At 42.3% G+C, this 25,056-nt stretch overlaps 1 protein-coding gene across 18 annotated transcripts in view; it reads left to right on the forward strand.

The window, feature by feature from the left end:
• Positions 1 to 25,056, forward strand: part of SORBS2 (sorbin and SH3 domain containing 2) — a 158,467-nt gene that overhangs the window by 67,223 nt on the left and 66,188 nt on the right. For 6 of the 18 annotated variants that reach the window (XM_028526537.2, XM_036011742.1, XM_036011739.1 and 3 more), the window contains exons 2-5: positions 4,486 to 4,535; positions 9,866 to 9,958; positions 15,580 to 15,606; positions 15,839 to 15,963. In XM_028526537.2, coding sequence (XP_028382338.1) covers positions 4,526 to 4,535; positions 9,866 to 9,958; positions 15,580 to 15,606; positions 15,839 to 15,963 — 255 coding nt within the window. In that variant the 5' untranslated portion in view covers positions 4,486 to 4,525. Of the gene's footprint in view, positions 1 to 4,485; positions 4,536 to 9,865; positions 9,959 to 15,579; positions 15,607 to 15,838; positions 15,964 to 16,458; positions 17,432 to 22,879; positions 22,916 to 25,056 lie in introns of those variants that run through there. The other 12 variants (XM_036011733.1, XM_036011735.1, XM_036011736.1 and 9 more) reach the window with 8 other exon arrangements.

A 25,056-nucleotide genomic window follows, 5' to 3' on the forward strand; every position in this document is an offset into this window, starting at 1 on the left:
TGGGTTCTTAGGTTTCCAGACTCAGGAATGTAAAGGGCAAAAGACACTCCTGGGTGTTTTTCCTGTGCATATTTCAAAGCAGCAATTTTGATATAGTAATAAAAAGATAAATAAAAATCAAAGTCATCAACCTAAACTAAGTCATGTGACTGTAATTAAACAATGAAGTCATTGGGCACTTTGAATACTTCTAATCCTACTACAGTCAGAAAGAGAGAGAAATGTATTATCCACTCAGGGTAGTTAGTTTGTCCGGAAACAGTGGTTCACGTGACCACATGTTAAGTAAATTCAAGTTCAATCTGGTGCTTAACCTTAATGTGCATCATTTATTACTTCTTGTGTTTAAAATATCTCTAAAAAAATCACACATCCCTCAATGTTTTCTTACCATTTACATGGTGTGTCCCTTATTCTGAACAATGTATGAGCTATAAACAGATAAATTTCAAGATAGCGCTAGCCATTATTGAATTAAAATTATTCCATGAAAAACTTCTTGGGCAATTTCTCACACGAACCGGGCTAAAACTCAGTCCTATAGATTTTTAGATAGCCTTGGTGCCTCTAAATTCAAGCTACAAAAATAAAACGACATGCAGAATTCTTGGCTGAAATTGAGGAAAGGATTTGCCTCTGCTCCCCTTCGGAAGGAGCTGCTGGAAAATCAAAAGAATTCTAGCAGAACGACAAGATTATGGGCACCAGGTCACGTCAGTGCCTATGCAGGAACAACCAAACCCCTTCTTAGGGCCCTCATTCATTCAGAAGTTCAGTTAGCCGGTCTACGGACAAGTGCATGTCAAGAGTCACAGGCTGCTCCGATCTGTGGAGGAAATGGGGTGTCTGTGAATGGGAAGAAACTCAAGCAGAACTAAGAGACTGCAGACACAAACGGACGCTGTTTCCCGTCCCTGATCAACCAACACAGTCTTCGGCCATCAGCACATTGGGAATGGCGCTGCTCTGACCTGAACAAGAAGCCGATCCGCTGCCACACACAGATTAGGATGCCCACGAAGTTGCCTTCTGTATCAGACTCTGGCGAGAACTGAACTTAAGTAAATACCGCTCCACGCCCACTGTGGACAATTATTTCGACACGAATGCAGAGTTTTTTGTTCTGGGTTTATCTGCTGAGGTTCATGCTAGTCTGCATTGTTTTATCGTCATTTTTCACAGTCTTGGGTTGGCCCTGGTTCAATTCCAATTTGAGGACATCATTGAAATACTGTCTCTTCTGGTAGCAGGCAAACACTCTAGGAATTTGATGCTTTCCAGAATAATCTGGGCTTGTTATATAAGTACAATCAAAGGCACTTTTTCAGAACAGAACAAAAGAGATTAGGCTCGCTTCAGTTTAAACCGTCTCAAGAGAGTTCTCAGCTGTGGATTTGTTAACGGCTTCAGTACAAATAATGGAAATAGAATCATGCATTTTTATTAGTCACCCAAGAAGCTTTTCGGTTTCAGGTTCTTTCTGCAGGGCTCAATTACCGTGGCTCTTCTTTTAACGACTTGGAGAATGTCTTGCCTGATTAGGAAGTTAGTCATTTCACATTTTGACATCTAAAACAACGTGGAGTCTAAAACGACCTCACAAATTATAAGTAACAGGATCCATCGCTCTAAAGATGAAAGCTCAAGGATCTGTGGCGCCTGTCTTTGTTCCGGCTAATCCTATTTTACTTCTCGGGTGTGAGACATTGGGTAAATATGGGCAGTGAACTCAAACAACAAATGTTGATGATTAGTTCTCTAACTCGGTTATAAAAGCACTATCTTTTTTTTTTGCGAGTAGACTTTGTACCCCGAAAGCCTCACCTTCGAGGCATGTTTGATATTTTTCTCCATCAGTGTTGCTCCAGCCCGTTCTCTTTGTCATTCGGTTTGAAACCTTGAGACAGTTTTAAACATAAAGTGTCCTGAAAAGGGGTAGAATCTGGGGAATGTCCTTCCAGCCCTCGGTTTCGGGAGAATGTTTATGCCTTCTGGTTTTAGCAGTGGCCTCCGCCTTGGTCACAGACATCCCCTGAGGCTTTTCCTTTCCACTTATTTTATCCATTTAAGGGTAACATATCAGGAGTTTTGCTACTGAGAGATTAAAATAAATAGTTCGACGGAGCTTTCTCAAGGCTCCTGCCTGGACCACTGCCTCCTCCCCTGGCTTCACTGGCATCTCTGTGACACAGGTGGTGCGAAGGTCACCAAGCAGAGTTTCTTAGCAACGTGTCATACTTTTCTGTGTGTTCTGGAAATAAAATGGGGGCGGGGGGGAATGCGCCTGTTTATTTGTATGCACTGTAAAATAAGGGATAAAATTTGTCATGATAAAGTTTCCCCCAAACATATTTTAAAGTCATTCGGCCTATGAAATTTTCTTGTAGGATCTGCTATAACATCACAGCACTCCATGCTCGGTGTCCAGTGTGACGCTGAACATAGCCAGGTGATGCCCAAACACTGCGACACAAGAATATCGTCTGCACCATTCTCAGTGTGTCACTCGAAAAATTAAAAGGGGATGAATGTCAATACCACGATTTTACTCATTCTATAGGTTCATTGCCCTAGTATTTCTTGAATACCAAGGTATTAGTTAATTTAGCCTAGTCATAAAAGATAAAATCCTTTTCCTCTTCATTCAGAGTTATATTTCATATCAGTTCAGAGTATTTTTTCATGTTATTTTATTCTGCCATGTTCTCCCATGCTGGAAGAAAAGATAGGTGTTGTTCTATATAGGTGTTCGCATTTTGATTAAATTATTAGAATTTCACAGTAGTCATGGACAAAAGCAAGCTTTCTATCAGAGGTGGACTTCCATGGCCATACTGAAAGAAAATGAGGAATGGTGACTAGGCCAGACACAGGAGGACAGGATAAACCTTCTGAAAGGTGGACAGGACAAGAGCCCAGGCGGCCAGAGACGAGGAAACAGGACGCTCACTTGGTGTCTTGGCAGAGACTAAAGAAAAATGTATTTATCAGAAGTCTTTCTTGACAAATCGTGGCACATGGTTTCATGTCAGTGCTATCCCCACTCATCCATAAAGTTTATACGATTTTGTAAAATGGTCAGATGTTAGAGTGCTCGTGCGCACACAGACTCTGCATGCTGCTGGGCGAGCTCGCCTCCATCTGACAGCAGGCCCGGCCCAGGAGCCCGGGCAGGCGGCTGGGGTTGAACGTCTCCAGAAGGCTCATGCTCTTCCACGATCTGCTTCCTGGGGGAGCGTGGCCTTCTCTTTGGTCTCAGAGCTGGGAAGGTCAGAAACTCCGAAAACAGGCTAAGACCGTGTGCCAGAGAGGGAACTATGTCATCTCACACATCATAAAATAATACGCACCATTAAGAAAACTGTTTTCTACAGCAGGCACCGTTCCACCGACCATTTCTCATGAATTAATCTCCATTGTTATATGTCAAACACTCTGTTGGGGAAAACCACAGGATCTGATGCTGAAACAGAAGTGGGTTTTATAGTGACCCTTTATTTCCTGCATCTTTTTTTAAAGACTTTATTTACTTATTTTTAGAGAGGGAAGGGAGGGAGACAGAGACAGAGAGAGAGAGAAACGATCAATGTACGGTTGCTGGGGGCTGTGGCCTGCAACCCAGGCATGTGGCCTGTCCGGGAATCAAACCTGTGATGCTTTGTTTCGCAGACCATGCTCAATCCACTGAACTATGCCAGTCAGGGCTATTTCCTGCATCTTAAATGTAGATGAATCTTACCTTCCTTAACTATTTGTTCAACATATATATTAAATACATTAAATATGCCCTGGTAATAAATGAGCCCAGTAATAAATTGAATATAATAGGTTGAATAATGTATGGTAATAATTTCCTAGGTATGTTTTAAAATTCTGAAAAATGACACTTAACAACTAATGGTCTTTTCAGGCTTAAAAAACAAAGCCTGTTAGTATAAATGTTTATAAAAGAAACTAAATTTTTTAAAATACTTTGCCAATTTCTTTCTTTTTTTTAGAAGTCTTTTTTTAAAGATTTTATTTATTTATTTTTAGAGAGGGAAAGGAGGGAGATAGAGAGAGAGAAACATCAATGTGCGGTTGCTGGGGGCCATGGCCTGCAACCCAGGCATGTACCCTGACTGGGAATTGAACCTGCAACACTTTGGTTCACAGCCTGCACTCAATCCACTGAGCTACGCCAGCCAAGGCTAGAAACTGAATTTTTAAAATGAGAACATCTCTCCATTTTCATCCACTAAAGGTCACCATTAAATAAAAACTTAAGTTCATGGTTATAATCATGGGACCAATAATAACTGAAGTTTAACTTCCACAGAATTCTAAATTCTGCTCAACTTATTAAACCCTGATTTAAATAAGACTAACGATAATGTGATAATAACTCACAGGTACACCAAAGACAAAACAGAAACCAACCCTACTTTCATGCTATTTTGTTCCACATGCTAGCGAACAAATTAATACATCGTTTTTTCCCTACAGGAAAACTGAAGACTTTACTAACAAACCCTCCAAGGTCAAAATGAACACAGGTACGCCCTCTCTGTCGGTTTTCAACCTTCCAGCCTTGCTCTCTGAAAATCATCGTGGCCCTAAATCATTAGTTTAGCCCTCTGCTGATCGTAAATGCGATACTGAGTTTCTGATTGGATGGATAGTGAAAACTCATTACTCAACTCTTTGTCTTTGTGTGTCCACCTTTTAGAAATCAAAAGTAGAATTTATGGCTTCACCTGCTCTTACTCCCTTTTTCTGTAAATCACGTCATGAAATCTATTCCCACATACCCTAGGAAGAGGGCGTATGTCATTTGCATGCGTACATTTGAAATCCCTCTTAGAGTAGGCTGAATTCAAAGGCAAGTTGCTCTAGCAGAAAATATTTAGCTTTCCATTCTATCAACTCTTTATGTTGACAGTCAGCAGATAGTGCCAGAGATTCACACAAAATCAACTTCATCCATAGGCACACTACACCTAAAGTCATAAGCATTAACGGTTTTAGATGGGAGAGCAGTATCTTCAATTAGTTTAACAACATTGGTGCCTCTGAACTCTGCATTTCCTATCTCTAAGAAATCGCTAGAGAGTTTGCTGTGTCTTGTTGTCAAAGTGCCTCACGGGAGGATTAGCAGCCACTGGTGAGAACTGGTATCTAATCCCTAGACCAGGTGTAGCCACGTGCCCCGCTGCCTATGATTCTGTGGCTCTGAAACCTGCTCTGACTGACCCCTGAACTCTAGGCCAGCTGGCCCCTGAGGCTGTAGTCAACCACAGATGCGTAGAGCAACAGGTAAGATAGGACACTGGAGATAGTCAAAATATACAAGGAAGACCCAGAAATGAAGAGAAATTATAACCCTAGAAATGTAAAGGCATTTGGACAATCAGAGGTGTGGGAACTGGACGTGGAAAATGAGAGAAGAAATAATATTAGATAAAGGAGATTGAAGAAAGTAAACAGAATAGACAGACAGTCCAAAGCTGTACTAGGATACGTCATGCGAAACTGCAGTCACTCCAGCAGCGAATGGCGGTCCACATGAGGAGGTCATATTTCCACAGCTAATAATAACTGTGGGAAGTGGCAGAATTTGCACAGTTGTTCTGAGGCATCTTCTCACAGGCTTAAGTTGTCTGAAGACATCACTTCCTAATACCCTTCACTTCGTACAGTGCTTATTTTCCTATTTATTATAACCCCATTATAACAGGGGTACAGTATGTGATTATACTAAAGATACCATATTCATGCACAATGCATTCAATCATTAATCTTCCTAGTCCTAGAATTCAATCCCTGATGGCAAAGTAGGCAAATAGAAATTCATATATTTGTTTATGTCTCTGGGGTACTTGAGCTGAGTTACTGCTGGAGCAGCATGAATATTACCCCCCAAGCATCCTCTCATTTAAAAAGAAGGAGCGTGACTCTGCGAAGAATGCTGACGTGCACAGTTAGTTTGTTTGTATGGGTGAACCTACACACACACATATGCATGTAAAACAGGGTATTTAAACTTACACATATAAAACTGGTGGGAAGTGATGAACCCTTAGTTTAAAATTTCCAACTAACACTACGGTGTTGCTTAAAAACATACCACTTTTTTTTTTAAGATTTTATTTATTTACTTTTAGGGAGGGAGATAGATAGATAGATAGATAGATGGATAGATAGATAGAAACATCAATGTGTGGTTGCTGGGGGTTCTGGCCTGCAACCCAGGCATGTACCCTGGCTGGGAATCGAACCTGGGACACTTTGGTTCCCAGCCCGCACTCAATCCACTGAGCTACGCCAGCCAGGGCAAAACATACCACTTTTAAAAAACACGTGTGAACAGTGCAGTAGGAAGGTGTAGAAAGCACTGTTGCTGTATGTACAGAACAAAGTAAAAATCAGTTAGTACTTAAATATCTAACAGACACAGTTAGTCTTCATTATCTACCTGCCAATCATTAAACATGCATATACTACTGTTTAGATATCTATGTGTCTGTCACCAAGTTTAAAAAAAGATTATCTTAAAGCAAATCAGCTCTTTGTTTTTGTTTTGTTTTTAAGATTTTATTTATTTATTTTTTTAGAGAGGGAAGGGAAGAAGAAAGAGAGAGAGAGAAACATCAATGTGCGGTTGCTGGGGGTCATGGCCTGCAACCCAGGCATGTGCCCTGACTGGGAATGGAACCTGTGACACTTTGGTTCAAGCCCACACTCAGTCCACTGAGCTACTCCAGCCAGAGTTTTTTGTTGTTTTTTTTTAGATCTTTGTTTTTTGTCAAATACATAATAAATGAGCCAAAGGAAATGTATTCATTTTCACTTAAAGGATCTGAAATATGTATAAAAACACAGGGTCCAGCACAAATAATGCCCTTTTTAATTACAAAATTGTAAGTATGTCATTCCATGACATAACAATATCACGCTCAAGCACACCATGTGATATTTTAGGTGAAATGTTCGACTTGAAACTATGAATTATTACACCCATATTATTGACCCTATCAGCCACACTCATGAGGCATTACTTCTGCCAGACCCTGCGCCTATAAAACACGGCATATTTCCACTCTAAGAATTTGTGAACCACTATTCTCTAAGGCAAATCTTAGCTGTGGAAGAACAGAAAGAGAGAAAGACGTGAAATAATTCATTGTCGGTGACAGGCCCACACGAGTGTTTTCGGCCGTGGAAGTGGCTTCCAAGAGTCTCGGGAGGAAGAGGGTGCCAGGTGTCCATGCCTGTGGCCCCGCCGGGCATCAGTGAGTGAGGGTGAGAGCAGCATCAGGGCTATTCAGAATGACCTGAAGTATGCCAGACAGCATCCTCATTCTGAGATCTTAAAAATGTCTTCAGGAAATCACGGCACGTATCAATGCCCACACATTAAGTAGAAACAGAATATAATAGATTTCTCTGTTCCAGCGATTTCACAAATGCCTCAACCTGTCAAATTAAGCTCTTTAGGAAACTGTTAATGAAGACAGATCCTCCATTGCTGTCGCCCAGGTCTCAGAGTTACTTAGAATGCAGAAATGATTTCACCCAGGGGCCCCCACACTCTCTTGGATTACAGCGCCAAGATGTGTCAGCCACGTGTCCCGCACTCTCAAGCCAAAGGAAATATCTAACAGTGGCATTTACTAAGTAGCTAGGTGCAAACAACTTAGTTAGTACTTATGCTCTGTCAACTCAGAAGCAATCTGGAAAAATAACATACTTAAACTGAAAAAAATAACCATCTTATTCTATTCTTTATGACCACAGTTGTTAGTGGGATGTGCGTGCTTATTGGGCACTGCAGAGGGCCGCGGCCCGTGGAGGTAGATTACCCATCACCCTTCCCATTCACTGCTGCAGGGTACCTGCCTTTTGTCGCAGCCGTCACCCAAAACCCAGCCTCTCAAAGACATGGCATCATCTAAAGAAAGATAGCACCGTCTCGACTACGTTGACACTGGGAACCACCTCAGGCTAGCAGTTCATGCAGTACCTGGTAGACCTCACTGAGTTTTCCTCAAACGTGTAAAACACCCCCTCAAAACCCTCGGGAATCAACTGAGGTAGCGGGGGGGGGGCGCACCTGAGTGCAGTTTGGGAGCCATGGATTTCACCAGTGACCCCGACCTCCTCCTCCTGCAATCCTCCCTTCCCGTCACTCTCACCACTTGTTGGATGCTCAGAATCAACGGAACTGAAAAACAAAACCTCTGCCAGAGCCTTCAGTTCACACTTTCAACACCCTTGACCACACAACCATCGGAGAGACCACCGTAGCTGCCGCACACCGCAGAGGCGATAGGGACATTACCTCCATTCGATCAGAAACACTCACTGCTTGTAGCTTCCTCCTGTTCGCAGAGCTCGCTAAGTCCTGCCGGTGCCTCTCTTCAAGACTTTTAGTTGTCCGTTCCCACCATTCTGTGTCTTTCTGTGTTTGGTCTTGGATCATAGTCTTGATCTGACTTTCTTTTGTGGCTGCAAGTCATTTTTCTGTTTTAAGTATTATCTGTGTTAGGAAGTTGTTATTTTAAACATGTTTAAGAAATTATGTTTTGACATGAGAACAGTTCTACCAATTTTAAGGTCTACTGACCTTACTACTTGTGATTCTATCAAAAATTAATAGAATTAATTCTATCAAAAATTAATAGAATCATACTTCTAAGCACTCCCAAGTTCCCTCGAGTCCAATAAAAAAGTGGATACTATTCCTTAAGAAATAAAGAAAAAGTATAAATATCTAGTCACTATGTTATACTCGTGAAACTAATATATTTATGTCAACTGGAATTGGAAAATAAAAATATATAAAAAATAAAGAAAAGGAAAAATTAGAACAGCATGTGGCAATATATAATGATTATGTTATCATATCGGTGCTTACATTATTTGGCTCTCTTGTTATAACTTTCAAAAAGAATTAAATTAAAGTTTATTTTGGTCCCAAGAGAATGAGAAAAACTATTTATTGCACATTCCATATGCAAAGGAATGTGGGAATGGAATTGGAATCTGTTCATAAATAGAACATTAACCTTCCAATTTGTAGAAGTCTTGTAACTCTAAACCTATATCACATTATAATAGTTGGTACATTTTCACTTACTTTGCTTCATGCTGTGGTTTGCATACATGTAAATATATAGATCATCATCTATATGTTGAAAAGTATAAGAACAAATTAATTTTTAAATGATCATTTGAATACTGTATAAATATATATATCAATATTATCTTTTATTTCAATTAGGCTAATTATTTCCACAACTAGTAACAATGTGGGAAGACATACAATTTCCGTAATGCTATATGTTTCTTTATGAATCTTGTATGTCAACCATATTATGCTTACCTCATTTAATAACTTCAAGAGGTACTTAAAAACTATCTTCAGGAATCATAATAGCTCAAATACAGTAAACCTAAATGATGGATATAGAAGTATATTATACCATGGCTCTTAACCCTGAGGTAGAGGTTCTCCATAACTCTAAAAGCTAGTTACACTGCTTATAAATTTAACGGTTGAATTTAAACGGTATACACAAAGTTGAGTTTTATACGTGTGTTTCATTAAAGAAAAACCATAAAATGTTAAGTAAATCTGATTTTTTTTTACTAAGGCATTGGCATTTATTTCTAAAACAGACCGCTGCTTTTTGCTTTGGGTCGGTTTTGTTTGCTGTAGTGCGTGGGTGGGGGTTGTAAAATCTGCGGATGGATTCCGCGGTGGCTGATTCTGAGTGTTCATCTTCCTCATGGATGTCTGGCACGTTCCACGCAAAATGCATGACGCTGCATGTGCTTTCTCCTTTGCTGTGGCCTCTGCTATGTCATTTTTTTTTGCTTCCAGATAGCGGTGGGTGTGCTCGCAAACGTGCCGCCATGTCTGTCACATTAACATCTGTGAAGAGGGTTCAGAGTTCTCCAAACCTGTTGGCCGCAGGTATAACAATATCACTAACTCCGCGAGGGTCGCCCGCGAACGGCTTTACCTGACCTTTCTCTCTTTCCAGAATTATCTTGTTTGGATGAAGAAAGTGACTCTAAATACCTTTTTAATGTCTTAACAAGTTCTTATTTTTCTGGTCCCAAGAATAGCTCCTATCCCTTCTGTGTTTGTTCTAAAAATTAAAAAAAAAGAAAAAAGCTAAAGGAAACTGATATCTTGTAGAAAACATTTTTAAAATCTAATTAAAACACCAGTCACTTGCCAAAATGTGTGGAGTAACTGCAGGTGTTAATAACTTACTCAGTTTTTGTCTCTTATGAACTGAAGTTACAGAACATTTCATCAAGATAACTCATAAGTGCTTTTGTTGTTTTTTAAGCTAAAAACTGTTGCAGGGTGGGGACAAAAGGCATCAGAAAGAGGGATTTGTAGGAAACTGAGTATTTATTAATTTGCTTCTTCACCAAAGGCTGCAAGCAGGATGGTAGATTATTTTTTTTTGAAAGAGACCTTAAGCCTCTTTTTAGTTTAATCGATGAAGATCTTTCTAATACAGATTTTTAAATATTTGGGCGCAATTAAGATTAACGTGCAGCCGCAGGTAGAAATATACTCTGGGAAGTAAGCAGGAATGCGCTATTTCAGCGTCTCCTCAGGTGGGTATTTCTGTAGTAACGTCTGCCGTGACTTACCTGCGCTGTAGACACGGCCTCTCCGAGAGGGAGAGCTGCCACGGAAGGTCAGCGTGAGGCTGGCGACCCCAGGGACGCTGGACCCAGAGACACACCTACCCCTTTTGGTGACTGATTGATTGGTTTGATCATCAGTTGGTTATCTGGCCGTTCCTTGTTTTTATTTCTATTTGTGGAGTTTGGGAGCAGAAGTGGAAAAGGCACAGAGAGGGTTTAAATAATTGCAATTCTCACTGTGCACGCCATTGTCTTGTGCACACGTACATTTAGTAGTTAGCTGAATGCCCAAGGCGTCCTTGGTTTTCAAGGCCCTCGATCCTAAACTCCCCAGCTTTGTTGAGGAAAAACAAGCTTCCACTCCTGCCCACCACCTCCAATCCACAAGTGGATTTCAAGGCCCGAGTTTAATACCAGGCCAGGTGGTTACGAAAGTTGTTTTTAAATGTTAGTTCATTGCAATGTATGTAGTATGGTTTCAGTTTGGTTTAAGAATCTTTATATATATATAATTTGTACATATTTGCTCATGTGTATATGAGGATGAAACGATGTTAGAGAAACTACAAATGTGTTTACGCGGAATACCTGAGGGAGATGAGAATAAAGAAAATAAGAAATAAGAAAATAAATGAAGTCCAGAGCCATCAGATACTCAAAATGCCTACACCGTGAATATCACTGACATTTCAACCAAGTAAAATTCTAGCCCAGACCACCCAGATGTGGACCACTGGCTGACGCACCCACTGGGCAATGTGGCGCTGATTCAGCAGTGCCAAACTCTTATTTATAAAAGTAACCACAGTAATCGTGGTTGAATTAGAGATGGGCATTGAGGAGAGCCAACACTAGAACATCAGCCACTTCACATCACTAAACATGAAACACTTAATGCTTCAGAATCAAAACAACAGAAAACATTTGGTACTTTAGGAATAAGAAATAATCTGCAGGAATAAGTATGTAGCAGCCATGGACCATGTCAAATTTTATATCATTAGGAGTGAGGTTCCAGAGAGCGAAGTCATCTGAATTTTGGACTCAATGGTTACACTAAAAATAGATCTCTTTTGTATTAAGACACGTAGGTATGATTCTTGTTAATGTTTTCATTACATTTTGAAGAAAGAAATTGCCCTCTCTTTGTGCCCTGCACATTATTTGGTATTCTTTATGAGAACTTAGTTGTGAATCACACGGGGATGAATGAGCATTTACTGCATTAGATAATGCCGAAACAGCAGAGCCTGTAGGTGAAAGGCCACCACCACGGAAGGTTCTAGGGCTCCTGCTCTCACCTCGCAGGTGCAAAGTCCATATAAGCTACTAGTCACCAACTCTTTGTCCCTAAATCAGTCTCTCTCTTTCCTCTCACAAGAAGCGGTCCCCCTGGATAATCCATACACACCCTGACGTTCTAAATCTAAGCTAGAACCAAAACAATGAGTACAGAGACACAGTAAGCCTTTCCGAAGTCCGTTTTCTTTTCCCAAAACCACCTGGCACTCTAACCCGCTGATAAGGCCGGTTTGCTGTGGCGACCGGGCCGCTGGGCCAGGAAACACCGCCTGCGAGCTTCACACCCTCCGGGAAATTTGTCTGCCTGTGACTCCAGTTTCCTCTCCCCCAAAATAGACTTGGTCATGTTCCTATCTCTCTGAGAACTTAGTTGCTTCCTAGACTCCCAAAGATTTGACAAAATTAAATGGCGGGTTAATGAACAAAATAAATAAAAAGGCTTACCACAGTACTTAGAAACACTGGAGGCATTCAGTTAGTTGACTTGAATTTAATTAATCTGTTTAAATTAATTCTTACAAAGTAACAGAAGCCCCTAAAGCAGGGATGTCCAGCCTGCGGCCCACAGGCCCCATGCAGCCCAGGATGGCTGTGAATGCAGCCCAACACAAAATCGTAAATTCACTTCAAACATGATGAGATTTGTGTGTGTGTGATTACGTGTCACAGTGCATTTAGTGTGTGTCCCAAGACAACTCTTCTTCTTCCAGTGTGGCACAGAGATGCCAAAAGGTTGGACACCCCTGCTGTAAAGGAAGGAGCTATAAGAATTAAAATCATCATAACTTTCAAGCATAGTTCACAATGTCTGACATAGCGCATCAGTTAAAAGGAATTCAGACGCTGGATCATAACGTCGGAAAGGACCTCCCAGGGCCTCTGGTCCGGTCCCCGACCCCGAGACCCCAGTGAACCCAGACAGCCCTTCCAACGGGGTCCTCATCCCACTTCTGGCTGGACACAGGGGTCTCGCCCTGTACCAGTGAGAGAAGATGATAGCTCCTAATCTTCAAAGACCAAATTCACATTCACATGCAAAACAAAATCAAGGAAACGATAAATCTGCCCCATTTGCCCATTCTGAGTTGTTCAGGCGAGCAATGACCATCTACTGAAGCACACTAGAACTGTGGGGCTCTGGTCCCTAGAATCCTCGCTGTGTTTTCACGGTGAGTGATCACAAATAATATTCACGACAGTGGACAAACCCATGTTCCCCACCCACCTGCCAAGTCGTTTACCTGCTCGGTGTTTTTTTCAAACCCGTATTCTCTCCACTTGGCCCGGGTCCAGGCGGTCCCCTGCACTCCCCACACCCGCCCTCCTTCTCTCCAGCTCTCCCAGCAGGGAGGACGGGCCAGCCGGGCCGAGGCCAGCAGTATCCGTGCGGAAGGGATTTATCTCTCAGGCTCTAAAAAACTGAGTGTTTCAAATATTATCACTGGATTTCTCTTAAAGAAAAACGCAATGTCGGACACTCGAGTGTCTGGAAGAGACCGCCCTCCCGGGTGTGGACTTGAATCACTCACACAAACTTCATTAAAATATGGGTTCGAATCCTATGACGTTCAAATCCTTGGCCATTTTTATTCCTTTCCACTTTCTCGGAATTCTGCACAGTCATGTCTATGACATTAAGCAGGACTTTTCAGCGGGGCTCGCCATGATGAACATCTCACATCTCCCATAGCACAGGGACAGTTTCATCCGGAACCCCCTGGGCCCAGTACGGCGGGAGGGCAGGAGCCCCTGAGTTGAGCTTAGAATGACTGGCCGCTGATTCTCACACTTAATGCTTATCCCACTCAGGGTTCCAAAATCTTTAGTGTGATCACCAGTAAGAAACAGAACCGGCCCCTAAGGACTATCCATTAGAGGAAGTTTGTTTCAAAGTGTCCTTCGAATCTTCTCCATGTGCCTTCCTCCACCTCACCACAACTGTACCCCTCGAACCCCCAAGCCTCGGGGTCCTGCAACCTCCATCCCCAGTACAGACCACACAGCCTTCAGTGCGAGAGCTCAGTTTTATCGAACCAGAGTGAAATGAGATCCCTACTCTCATGCAAGTAATTGCAGTACAAATAATAATTATTACTATCAATGCTGCTTCTCTTCTCATTGCCATTTCCCCAAGTCCCCAGACTTGTACGTGGTAACTCGGAGGTGAGTAAATCTCCCTCCCTGATGCCCCACAGCAAGCTCCAGGCACCGCCCCACGGGTCGCACGGCGCTTTCTCCGGAGAGTCCTCGTTAGCTCTGAAGTGACTGAGAATTTCAATCGCTTCTGCTTCCACCAAATCCTAGAAATAGAGCCTAGTAAACATTTCCACACAGCTCTTCAAGGTTATTTTCACTTTACCATACCCATTTCACTGCTCTGATTTTGAATTCGCTGGAGTTGCAATCCACACTAAATTAGCAATTATCACAACACATGAAGATAGGTTAATCTTCTCTAACTCGTTTGAGCCAGAGTCATTCTGGTGTACTCTGGGCTGATTCACATTTATTTTTTCTTCCTCTGATTTGGGAAGAATCTACATCAAAGCTTTGATCTAAATTCAAAGTCTTGTACTTCTCAACTAATTTTTATCATGGCAATTTCACATGTTTAGATTCCAGAATAACCATTCCTCCAGCATTAACAAGAACACAGAGTCCTTTTTACATGTTCACGTAACATTCGTGTTCTGTTAGCATTGAAACAGTGGCAATTTAAGGATGGTCTCAGGCACATCTAGAAGGAATCCAGGACCAGGACAGAGGTTGGGCTGCATGACCCCTAACGTCCTTTCCAAATCAAGGCTTTATGATTCTGGGTGAAGTCAGCCAAAATGGTATAATAGAACCAAGCAATACAAATCAAGTACCTCAAGTGTGCAGAAGTGATAGAAGACTCTTGAAAGTGTAAGTCCAATAAAATTGATAGCCAGCATACCCGTGAGCTACTTTCTTGCTGCATTGTCAAAAGCAATTTCTCAGTACTGAAATCTATTTTCCCCAGCTTGTTGCAGGACAATGGAATGTACCATTAATAGCTATTTCATATCTGAATATAGAAGGACTTTCAATGGCAATAAGAAAACAGTTCAAAGTCTAGAGAACATTTTCAAATATCACATACTATGGTAGACACATTTATACTTTCTTCACATTAAAAAAAATACAGACAACCAAAAAATGGATTGCTATCTAACACAGGAGCTGAGTATGGTAACACCAGGACACCAAAAGCTAAGGATCAGAGGTCTGATTTAATGCTGCGAGAAACACTTGTAAATAAACCAGATACCTTTGGGTGCTTTAATTTGATATTTAGAAATACCTAACATTCAGCTTGGGCAATAATAAGTTAAAATTACATGGTTACAATAACATTGGAGGGAAAATCAGTGTTTGACATATGTGTTAATTATATATAATAGTTACATAATGAATAATATTCTAATTGAAGTAAAAAATAAATGCACAACCTTCTCATTGGCATATTTTACGGACCCAGGATTTTAGAACTGAGATAATGTTGCCAAAAAAAAGCATGTGGTTCTTTGGCAAGTGAGCTCACCTTGAGTGTTCGTTTCCTTTGCCCGCATATTAATTTCAACATTTCTTTTTCTTTTTTAGGGCGTGATTCTCAGTCACCAGACTCAGGTACAAAAGAAAAGCTATTCTGAATAACCATTCTATTTGTTGTGAGCTGTTTTTTTTTAACATACTCATAACCACATTGTTAACTTCACAGTAAAGTTCAATTGCATTTACTATTATGCATACTAAATTAAATTACATTTCCAAAGAAAACTTCATATTTATTTTTATTTCAAACGATGTTAAACGTGAATGCAGATATTTTTGTGTCCAATTTGTGTCCCCCCGACCAAAGCTTGGAGATCTTACAATGCTCAAAGTCGAGAGACACTGAACGGAGACGCTCGATATTCCTCTCTTGCAGCAAAAGGCTTTAGAAGCGTCCGGCCAAACCTACAGGAAAAAAGATCGCCGACTCAGGTACTCCTCCTGTGCACTCCTGTCTGCCGTGTTCTGTGAAAGCAGGACTGTTAGACCACTGCTTTCCTGTCTCTTCTCTAGTAATATGTACATATTCCGATACGTGTTTTATTGGAATGCGTTTTTGCTTTTGTGTCTGTATTGCTTGTCAGACTTGTCTGGATAACATGGAAGACAAGTCTTAAGTTCAAAACGGGTTCTTTGTTTCTCCTGATCCAGCTGATAAGAGCAGGTTAGTTTCTAACATGAGGCTTAGGGTGTCTTCTGATTCTTAAAACGTTGTCAGCGTGTGCTTTAGGCCTCACAGCTGTGAGGTCAGCACCACATTATATACTTAATAAATGTGAGTGATGCAACTGTTTGCTATGTTAACTAAAGGGATTCTGTGCTGGGGATGTTAGCCAATTGTGCTGCAGCATGAAAAGTGTTATCGATACAAGTAATGACGTTATATATCTATCATATATATAATAGAGCTTTTATATATACTATATATATTCTTCAAAGCCTAAAAATAGGCAAGAGAACATATGTTCACTTTCAACATAATTCCTCAGGATGTAGAGTGAGACAAACTTTATAATGTGTTCTCTATAAAAAGTATCTTCCCCTAGAGGGCAGCTTTTGGCAATAAAATAAAACACATTCTAAATGGAATAAAACTGATCCATCTAGCTGACAAAATGTATAGCATCTAAGGAGGCATGATTCTGCTTTACTCTGTTTAACGACAGAGTTGCCACTGGTTTCTTTAATGACTAACTTTGACTTTCTCTCTGTTTTTCCTTCAACGTCCTTTCTTTCTCCGATGCTTTTGGTAACCCAGGCACCTCTTCCACCACCCAGACGAGAGGGCTTTGGTAGCTCCTTGATAACCAGCCCCACAGAGGGTGACATTTTAGGCCACTTAGTAACGAACACACAAGTCCCCTCCTCTACAGAGTACTTCACTAACAAAAACCCTCCCCAGGGAACTATGTATTCCAACGAAGACGACGCCGGCCAGACGATCGTATATTCCGAAGAATCTAACACAACTGTGTCGTACACACAGAAAATCACTAACCTGCTCCCACCAGCTTCCAGCACAGGCCCCCCGCCCGATGCTGACACGAGGACCCCATTCCTACGAGAGGCCTACACCCAAGATTCTCAAACTCGGAAAACCTCCACACTGAAACTGATCCATAACCAGGACCTAGGAAGCAGCGTCCCCTTCCCAAGCCCACAGTTTCCCAAATCTGTTGCCGAACCATCACTTCTCAAAAGGCCTTGCTCACCGCCCCCTACCCCAGTGCCGGAGAAACACACAGCATCTCTCTCCATTCAGATAGCTCCCCCGTCAGGACAGGGACCCGAAAGCCACAGGCAGCCACCTGAGCTTTCTCCAGAGACGGCAAAGATACCTCTCCAGCCAGAGAGACAAAAGTCTGCAGTTGCCGCGACCTCCCAGTCCTCAGACTGCCGGGTGATGCATTACACTTTCCAATCCCTCCTCACAGGTGTCCTGCCGAGACCCTAACCCCTTTGCTCTGGCGTCTCGTGTAACCTACTGCTTTGTCCGTGCCCGACCAGGAAGGGAAAGGAGAAAGAAACCGTCTTCCTATCTGGAACCCTATTCATTCACCACTAAATGTCCAGGGTTCTTTTAGCTTAAAAAATATATAAGTGTACAGGTCTTTTATCCATAAATTATGTTCTAAAAGTTTCTTCCTTCTAGGTATTTATTTAAAATCACCAATGGCCAGTTACCACTTAAAATTCTTCAAAACCTTTAGGTGCTGAAAGTACTTCAAGCGTTAAAGAACTGAGTTCTGTGCCAGGCCTTTTAGAACCTAGATTTACTTCATTTGCATGCATAAAATCTCTTAAATATTCACTCGCCTGATTCAGATGCCACACGCCATCAAGATACCCAAATCCATATGACCATTTTAGATCACCTGTCACCCAGGTCTTGGGTAGAGACTATAAGGCTGTTCAGACCTCTGGGAAAAGGGTTTTATCATGAGGTTACGGGCCAGTCTTATATCGTGAAGGGCAGGCAGGCGGTGCAGCCAGACTATAGGGGAACCGGGGAAGGACATTAGCTACTCTCTCTTCCTCCATCTCGGATGCCACTTGGGTCCCATCTGCTCTGTGAGCTGACCTTACACTCATCTCTTAGCTTCTGCTCCCTCGTGACTGCCTGTGAATTTCCACAACATTCTCTGCCTCCAATTCTGTGTCTGTCACCTTGCGTCTGGGAGTGCGGGGCACAAAGCTACCTGGCTGGGGCCTTCAGTGTTCTGTACATCAAAGTCCCAGGCGGGAGGCAGCACCTCACTGGCCCAGTTCAGTCCATTCATGCCCTCTCCCAATCACTCAGCGGGGGCCCGTGGAAGGGAGCCACCAGGTACCCACGGGGTGGCCAGACCTCACCTCCTCCCTTCAGAAGGGACTGTCACAGACGAGGCGGGGTGGGAGGTCATGATTTTTCACAAAAGAATTCTTAAATTGTTTATTTTAAAATTACCATGGAGATTTAAAATCTTAACAACGATAGAGACAGTTTTGTAATAATACCCACTATAAGTATCCATCACAAGGGTTCAGCAATTTTTATTATTTTGTCATTTGTTTTCAACTGGCAACTCCAGTTATGCTGGTAGTAAAGTCAATATTAGATCCTTAAGGTTCTCGAAATTTTAATGCCTATATTTAATGTGTGAAGAGAAAAAAATAATGAAAATACCATTATGACACCTAATTACATAAAAGTCATTTCTTCATATAAAGGTCTTCACACACTCCCTCCTAGGCATTTTCTTAAGTATATTACTGTCAACTTTACTGAAAAAAAGAACAAAGCCTGGCAAGCCCCTTTGCCAGGGTGTAACATATTCTGTCTGTTCCTGGGGAAACCAGGCCTACTGGCTCCCCATCAAAGAGGTCAGAAGGGAGGTGTTAAGATCCCAGAACTCGGTGCCACGTTAAGCCGATTGCAACCTGAGACAGAAAGAAAAACGTGCCCCCCATATACGTGTGTGTGTTTATGCATTGTTCATCTTTTCCTAGAACATTCCAGTAGTTTAAAAAATACTGAAAAGCTGAAAAGTAGGCATATTAAAACTGGACATTCTTTTCAGTGTATATACTTTATACCAAAAACAGAAGTATTCTCATTGTACTTCATCTTATATTAGTTAAAAATGGTTTGAGGTCATCATTGGTCAAGGAGAAATGATCAAACATGGCTATTCTCTCCACTGAAAATAAGATCAGGCAAACACAGAATTTGAAAATATTACTTTATTATAATATAATTGTTTCCATTAAAAATCCAGGATACGACTGTTTCCTTTTCCTCAGTCTTCAGTATGGCTTGATATGGAACTGGTCATTATTTAAATTTTTTAAAGATTTATTTATTTATTTTTAGAGAGGGAAGGGAGGGAGAAAGAGAGAGAGAGAAACATCAATGTGTGGTTGCTGGGGGTCATGGCCTGCAACCCAGGCATGTGCCCTGGCTGGGAATCGAATCTGCGACACTTTGGTTCCCAGCCTGTGCTCAATCCACTGAGCTACGCCAGCCGGGTAAATTTTTGAGATTTTGTTCAATGTGAATATTTTTGGCAGTGACTTTTGTTTTTATTTTTTACGATTGCATTACAATAGTACTTCTCTCACTGAGTTTTGGCCCCTCCATTAAATTTTGCACCTTAAGTAACTGCCTCTCTCACCTCATCCTCCTTTATAGCTCCTGACAAAGTTATAATGACAGACACATTTTGTTTGCTTCCATGGACTTAATTTTATTTTTAATCTCACCACCTTAGGGAGGACCATGCTTTCTCCTTTCGACCTCCGCTCCCCCCAGCCCCTCCACCTGACTCCCGGCCCACACAATCCGGACACACCCCTGGCCCAGGGCAGGCGCTGGGGTTTGCCATGCCTGCCTCCCTCCAACCCAAAATACATTTTCCACTCACCCCTCCTGAGTCCCCTGGCCCCCTCACTCCTCAAGGGATTGCACCTAAATGTAGTGACCCCTTTCCCCCGCAGGTGCCCCTTAGCACTCGGGATTGAATTCACCTGGGGTCACGCGGCTCAGTGCTGTTCTGAATAACCAAGCGGTCTTTCTTAGAACACTCACATATCAAGGGTTAAGCACGGCCCCTCTCCTTGGTGGAAAAGGGACAGCAGCAAACTGGCACTTCCAGCCCTTCCCTCCCTTACAGCTCGACAGCGAAAAGGACCTTACACCTGCCGAAAGTTGGTGACGCTTGGCTTATGTTCAAATGCCTTGACCTTGCATGGTCTTGCAAAGACGGAGACTCAGACAACTGGGATGACTTTGTGCAGTCCTCTGTCTGCTCACAATTCAGCAGGGAAGGCGCACACACACACAGACACACACACACACACAACCTGTTCTTCTTTCAAATTTGTTTTTGCTACTTCAAGCTAGTCCAGACAGAAAATGTTTCCTTCTTCCCTTCTCACACTTCCCTGTTTCCCCCTACTCATCTTGCATTGTCCTCAGGGAAACACACACACACTGTGGTTCTCTCTCTCCCTGTGTCTACCAGCGTATTTCTTAACGTGGACTTCAGGGTTCTATGAAAGGGGCCCCAACTAATCTCAGACATAATTGACACCTTTATCCCAAAATAGTTCAAAGCTTTTGTGTGGGCGACCAATAGACTTGAACTTTTGAGTTTTATCTAAAGAAGTTTAAGTGTGGTATGAGTCACCTGGAAGGATTTCATCGGTCACACACACACACACACACACACACACTAAAAAAAATACTCAAAATTGTGAGCAAGCGTATTTTTGAATTTGTGAGAAATTCAAAAAGTGAAATAGTTCTGTTTTCTGTAGACAGTGTCTCTTTGGAAGAACAAATAACTGGATCCAGACCATTCCTGGACACAGGGCTGTACAAACTGATCATATTACCCACAACGATGATGGGTTTAAGTAGCATATGCCTTAGCTTTTGACTTGTTTCTAGTTCAAAGCATATGAGCAAGCCAATCCTATGAAAATCACAATCATTAGATTTTCCCTTTTACTTTTAAAGGGAAAACTCCTTTGAGAAGATAACTCAAGTCCTTTTGCATGATTTCTATTGAACAGAATTTTCACTTAGCCGAAGGAAAACTAAAGAGCTTCATGTTCTATGAAAACCGCTTTGGTGAAACCACATTATTATGAGATATTCCACTGACACAGTCCTGCCCAAGGCTGCCCTACACATTCAGACCTGTAGCAAAATTCTAACCCGTTAACTTGTAATTATTACAGCTCCATGCTACTATCACTATACTTGTAATAAAATCTGCAATTATTATAAAAACTTACTAATAACAAAGATACAGTCTTATAAGAGTATTTTAAGTTCTAGAGATTTTAAAACTGTGCACAGTAAAAAAATGTATCACATTAACAAGGAGTGTGTTCAAACAACAACAACAACATCTTATTAAATAAAAATGGGATAAGGAAATCTGTCTTTTATCCAGAGTTAGAGTTTCTTAACCTGTTAGCTTAAGGACAGGCTGCGAGTATCTGCGAACCCCAAAAGCTCATGCAGGGTTTTGTGTGGACCCACGTGAGCTTGTGCATTTCTCCTAACAGAAGGATAAATAGCTTTCTTCAGACTTCTCAGGTATCTATCCCTGAGAGAGACCTTTTATATGGTGAATTTCTTTTATTCAATTAAAAGTCTGAGGGAAAAAACTTAAGTATGTTTTTTTATAAGATCCACAGCCTGCCTGACATCAACCGTCATGCAGATCTGATGGCCGGCCAGGATCACCAAAGGGTACCACTTCCTCTCTGCGAGGCAAGCTCTGAGCCGCTCCAGCTCTCTCTGATTGGCTCTCCCTCCCTGCATTAGCATCCTGCAGGACTCTGTTGTCCGTCTTGCCACGGGCACCACACCAAACACTAAAAAGTCCCCCTGTTCTGAAGGGGCAGGGCTTCATTCTCTCCTGGTGAGGCTAAAGCTTATCATCACCTTAGACCTGAGGGCACAGGCAGCAGCTCGGCCAGAATGGACAGCGACAGACCTTTAAAGGGCCAGCGCCTCTCTCCCTCCTGCAGACGCCCCTCCATCACGTGGAGCCTCTTGGGTTATATGGCCCCGGGGCGGGGAGGGGCGGGGATGGAACCTTTTCTTTCTCCTTCAGTTTCTTTCTCCTTTACCTATCATTTGGCAGGTAAACCTACAGTGGTTCTAACCAGCTAGGGGATATTCTAACCGTCATCAGTGGCTGGTGTTCTCTTTCACTTCATCGGCACACACGGGGACCACTATTTGCATGCTTAGGATGCTTTTAGGTTTAATTCTTTTAGTGCATTATGGTGAAATCAAGAAAGAGATTCAGTGAGTGGGAAGAAGACAAAATTCCCTTTCCATTTAGTTGCTTTTTGTGTGAGCAGTCTTTATATCTATCTGCAAGTCATTTTTTAAAAAGGGAGGCAAACAGATTTTTATTTTTGGTATGTTTTGGGGGGTGGGGGTAAGTATGCTACAAAGACTTCTCTAGTGAAGGGAAAACTAATTCTGCTGACCAACAGACAACCTGACGTCATGTTACTGTTGGAAGTACAAAACCTAAAACTTCCAAGGGGGGAAAAACATCCTTTATGCCAACACTCTCAGGCCCCCACCCAAACTGACAACGCAGTTGTTGTGTGAGACCTGGTCTTATCTCAAGAAAAACCCACACACTTACTGGATTCCCTTTCTCCGTGTTTTCGTGCTCTTTCCGTCCTGTGGGGTGGGCACCTAACTCTCCGAATGTGTTTCCTGGAAGTGCTCGCAGACAAAACTGACCATTCGCCTTCTCTGTCACGTGACCAAAAGATGTTTTACTCATGGGGTAATTTACGTCTCCTCTCATTATTTCTTCCCCAAACTCAGCTTGGAAACCAGAACGTAACGGCCAGTGTGCTGGAGGTAAATGCTTCTCGGACACTCAGCTACACCACACCATCAGCCTCTTCTTCACGCCCCCGGCTGCGGTACCTTTTAACCGAAACACCGTCACCAAACCGAGACTCCTGGCCCACATCCCTTAACCTGCCGCCGCCTGCTAGCACGGGCCGTCACACCTGCACGGAGCTCTGCTTACAGCAACCCTTGCTCCTGACCTCCTTCTGCACCCGACATCCCGGGCTCTGTCCCTGCAGACCCCTCCCAGCCCCCTAGCCACCCCCAAGGAGCTGAGGACAGCTGACACTCACACCACTGCCACTCCGAGACACGTCCCCAGCCTTGGGTCAGAGGTCTGACGTGACAGACAGCAAGCCCTGAGTGGCCCTGGCTGCCATGCATGGCATTGTTCTTCCTGCCTTTGATTCCACCGTTTTTTAAACAGATCGCCACAGGCCAATGGGACTGGTTGCTTGCCAGCCGTCTCATTTTGCTGCTGAGCGCGTTTATTCACGTAGGCATTGATTATTACATTAGTGAACCCACTCTACACCGTCGGCCCGGGGAATCGATGACAGTCACCCTCATAAACCTACTTTGGGCTGAAAAAGTCTCCTTGTCTTCATTCAGTTCAGAGTTGCTTCTTTTCACACTGGGTTGCTCTAGCTAATGAGTTGGACAGTGATTGGCCTTAGTAAGAAGCTATCTCGGAAATTTAGATAAGTGCACAGATGATGTGATTGTGATTAGATTGTAGAGAAAGAAAACAACTTTACCTCCATATCAAATCCTGGTAGATAGCAGCCTAACTCGGGGATCCGTGGGAAATTGCCCCATGTGAGTAGTCTGTGCCTCCTTCTTTCTCCCACACGCGATTACTGACCGCATCACGCTGGTTCTCCCTGCTCCCCCGTGTCTACCACTCACATCTTTTCAACCGTCTGTCTTTCAGGGTTGAACGATGCAAACAACCTTAACCTACACTGCAGACACGGAACCCCATACGTAAAAATATTTTTCCTGAGCCATTCCAGTACAGAAATTGATGAATACACTTATTGTTTTATAAACCAATCATTTATCTTCCACTTAAAGCGATATATATTTCCCATGTATGTCATTTACATATGTCTATATGACAAGCAGTCTCTAACAGAAGATTTATGAATGGTTAAAATGCTTCACAATTTTACAGCACAGATTTTCAGTTGCATTTAAAGTCTAAATAATGACTTTAATTTGAAAGGCATATAACTTTCTAAGGGCAAAAAAAATGGGAGTTTTTCTAAAAAAACTGATTTTATAATGAAGTTTTAAATAAGCATTGTCATGGACAAAATAGGATTTAAAGCAACTTTCCCAAGTTTCATAACATAGTAACATGATGATTTTGATAAGGATTTTCTTGTTTTTAACAATAATTACGACACATTATAACAACAGCATTCAAATTATATTTATGAAGACCAACCAATGTTGGTTTGGGCAGGGATGAAAAAAAAATTCTCAAATAATTCGCCAAAGATAAATAAGAGCCCCAAAGCTTTGGAGTACACCAGAGCCCCCCACTTATTTGAATGCCTGCTGCCCTTCGGGTGGAAGACCTTCAGGTACAGGCGCTTGTGCTCTGAGAAGGACCTCCATAACCACTTAGAGGAGCACTCGGTCAGCAAGCACAGTCGTTGTAGTGAACTGTTTATTGCCTTTCAGCCAGATGTGGTGTGGCTATAAAGTAATGACACTAGGTTTATTCTAGGTCATTTGCAAACATCTGTTTTAAGGTGAAAAAAAATCAGGGAAATAAGCAATGAGTCATTCACCGATGTGTCAGGCCAGTATAATAGAATTTGATTTTGTATTAAAATGAGTAGAAAAAATTCACAAGCTCTGTTTCTTTACCTATGTGCATATGTGTGTTCGCGTGTCCTCAGCTCTGGAGCCATTTTAACTAAATGCCCTTACTAATGTTTCGTCTCATTTGCGACATTGCGTGGTCGCCACAGCGCTCTGTGCTGTGGGCAGGGAGGCATGTTTCACGGCGCTGAGCCCCACCTCTGTGAGCTAAGCTGATTCAGTGCAATTAGAATATGTTTCTGTTGCATATCCACTATGTTATTAGCACCAGGATGCATGCAGTTGTGTGTGTGTGTGTGTGTGTGTGTGTG

This window comes from Phyllostomus discolor, chromosome 11 (genome assembly GCF_004126475.2).
Source record: "Phyllostomus discolor isolate MPI-MPIP mPhyDis1 chromosome 11, mPhyDis1.pri.v3, whole genome shotgun sequence".
In the NCBI taxonomy this organism is placed as follows: domain Eukaryota; kingdom Metazoa; phylum Chordata; class Mammalia; order Chiroptera; family Phyllostomidae; genus Phyllostomus; species Phyllostomus discolor.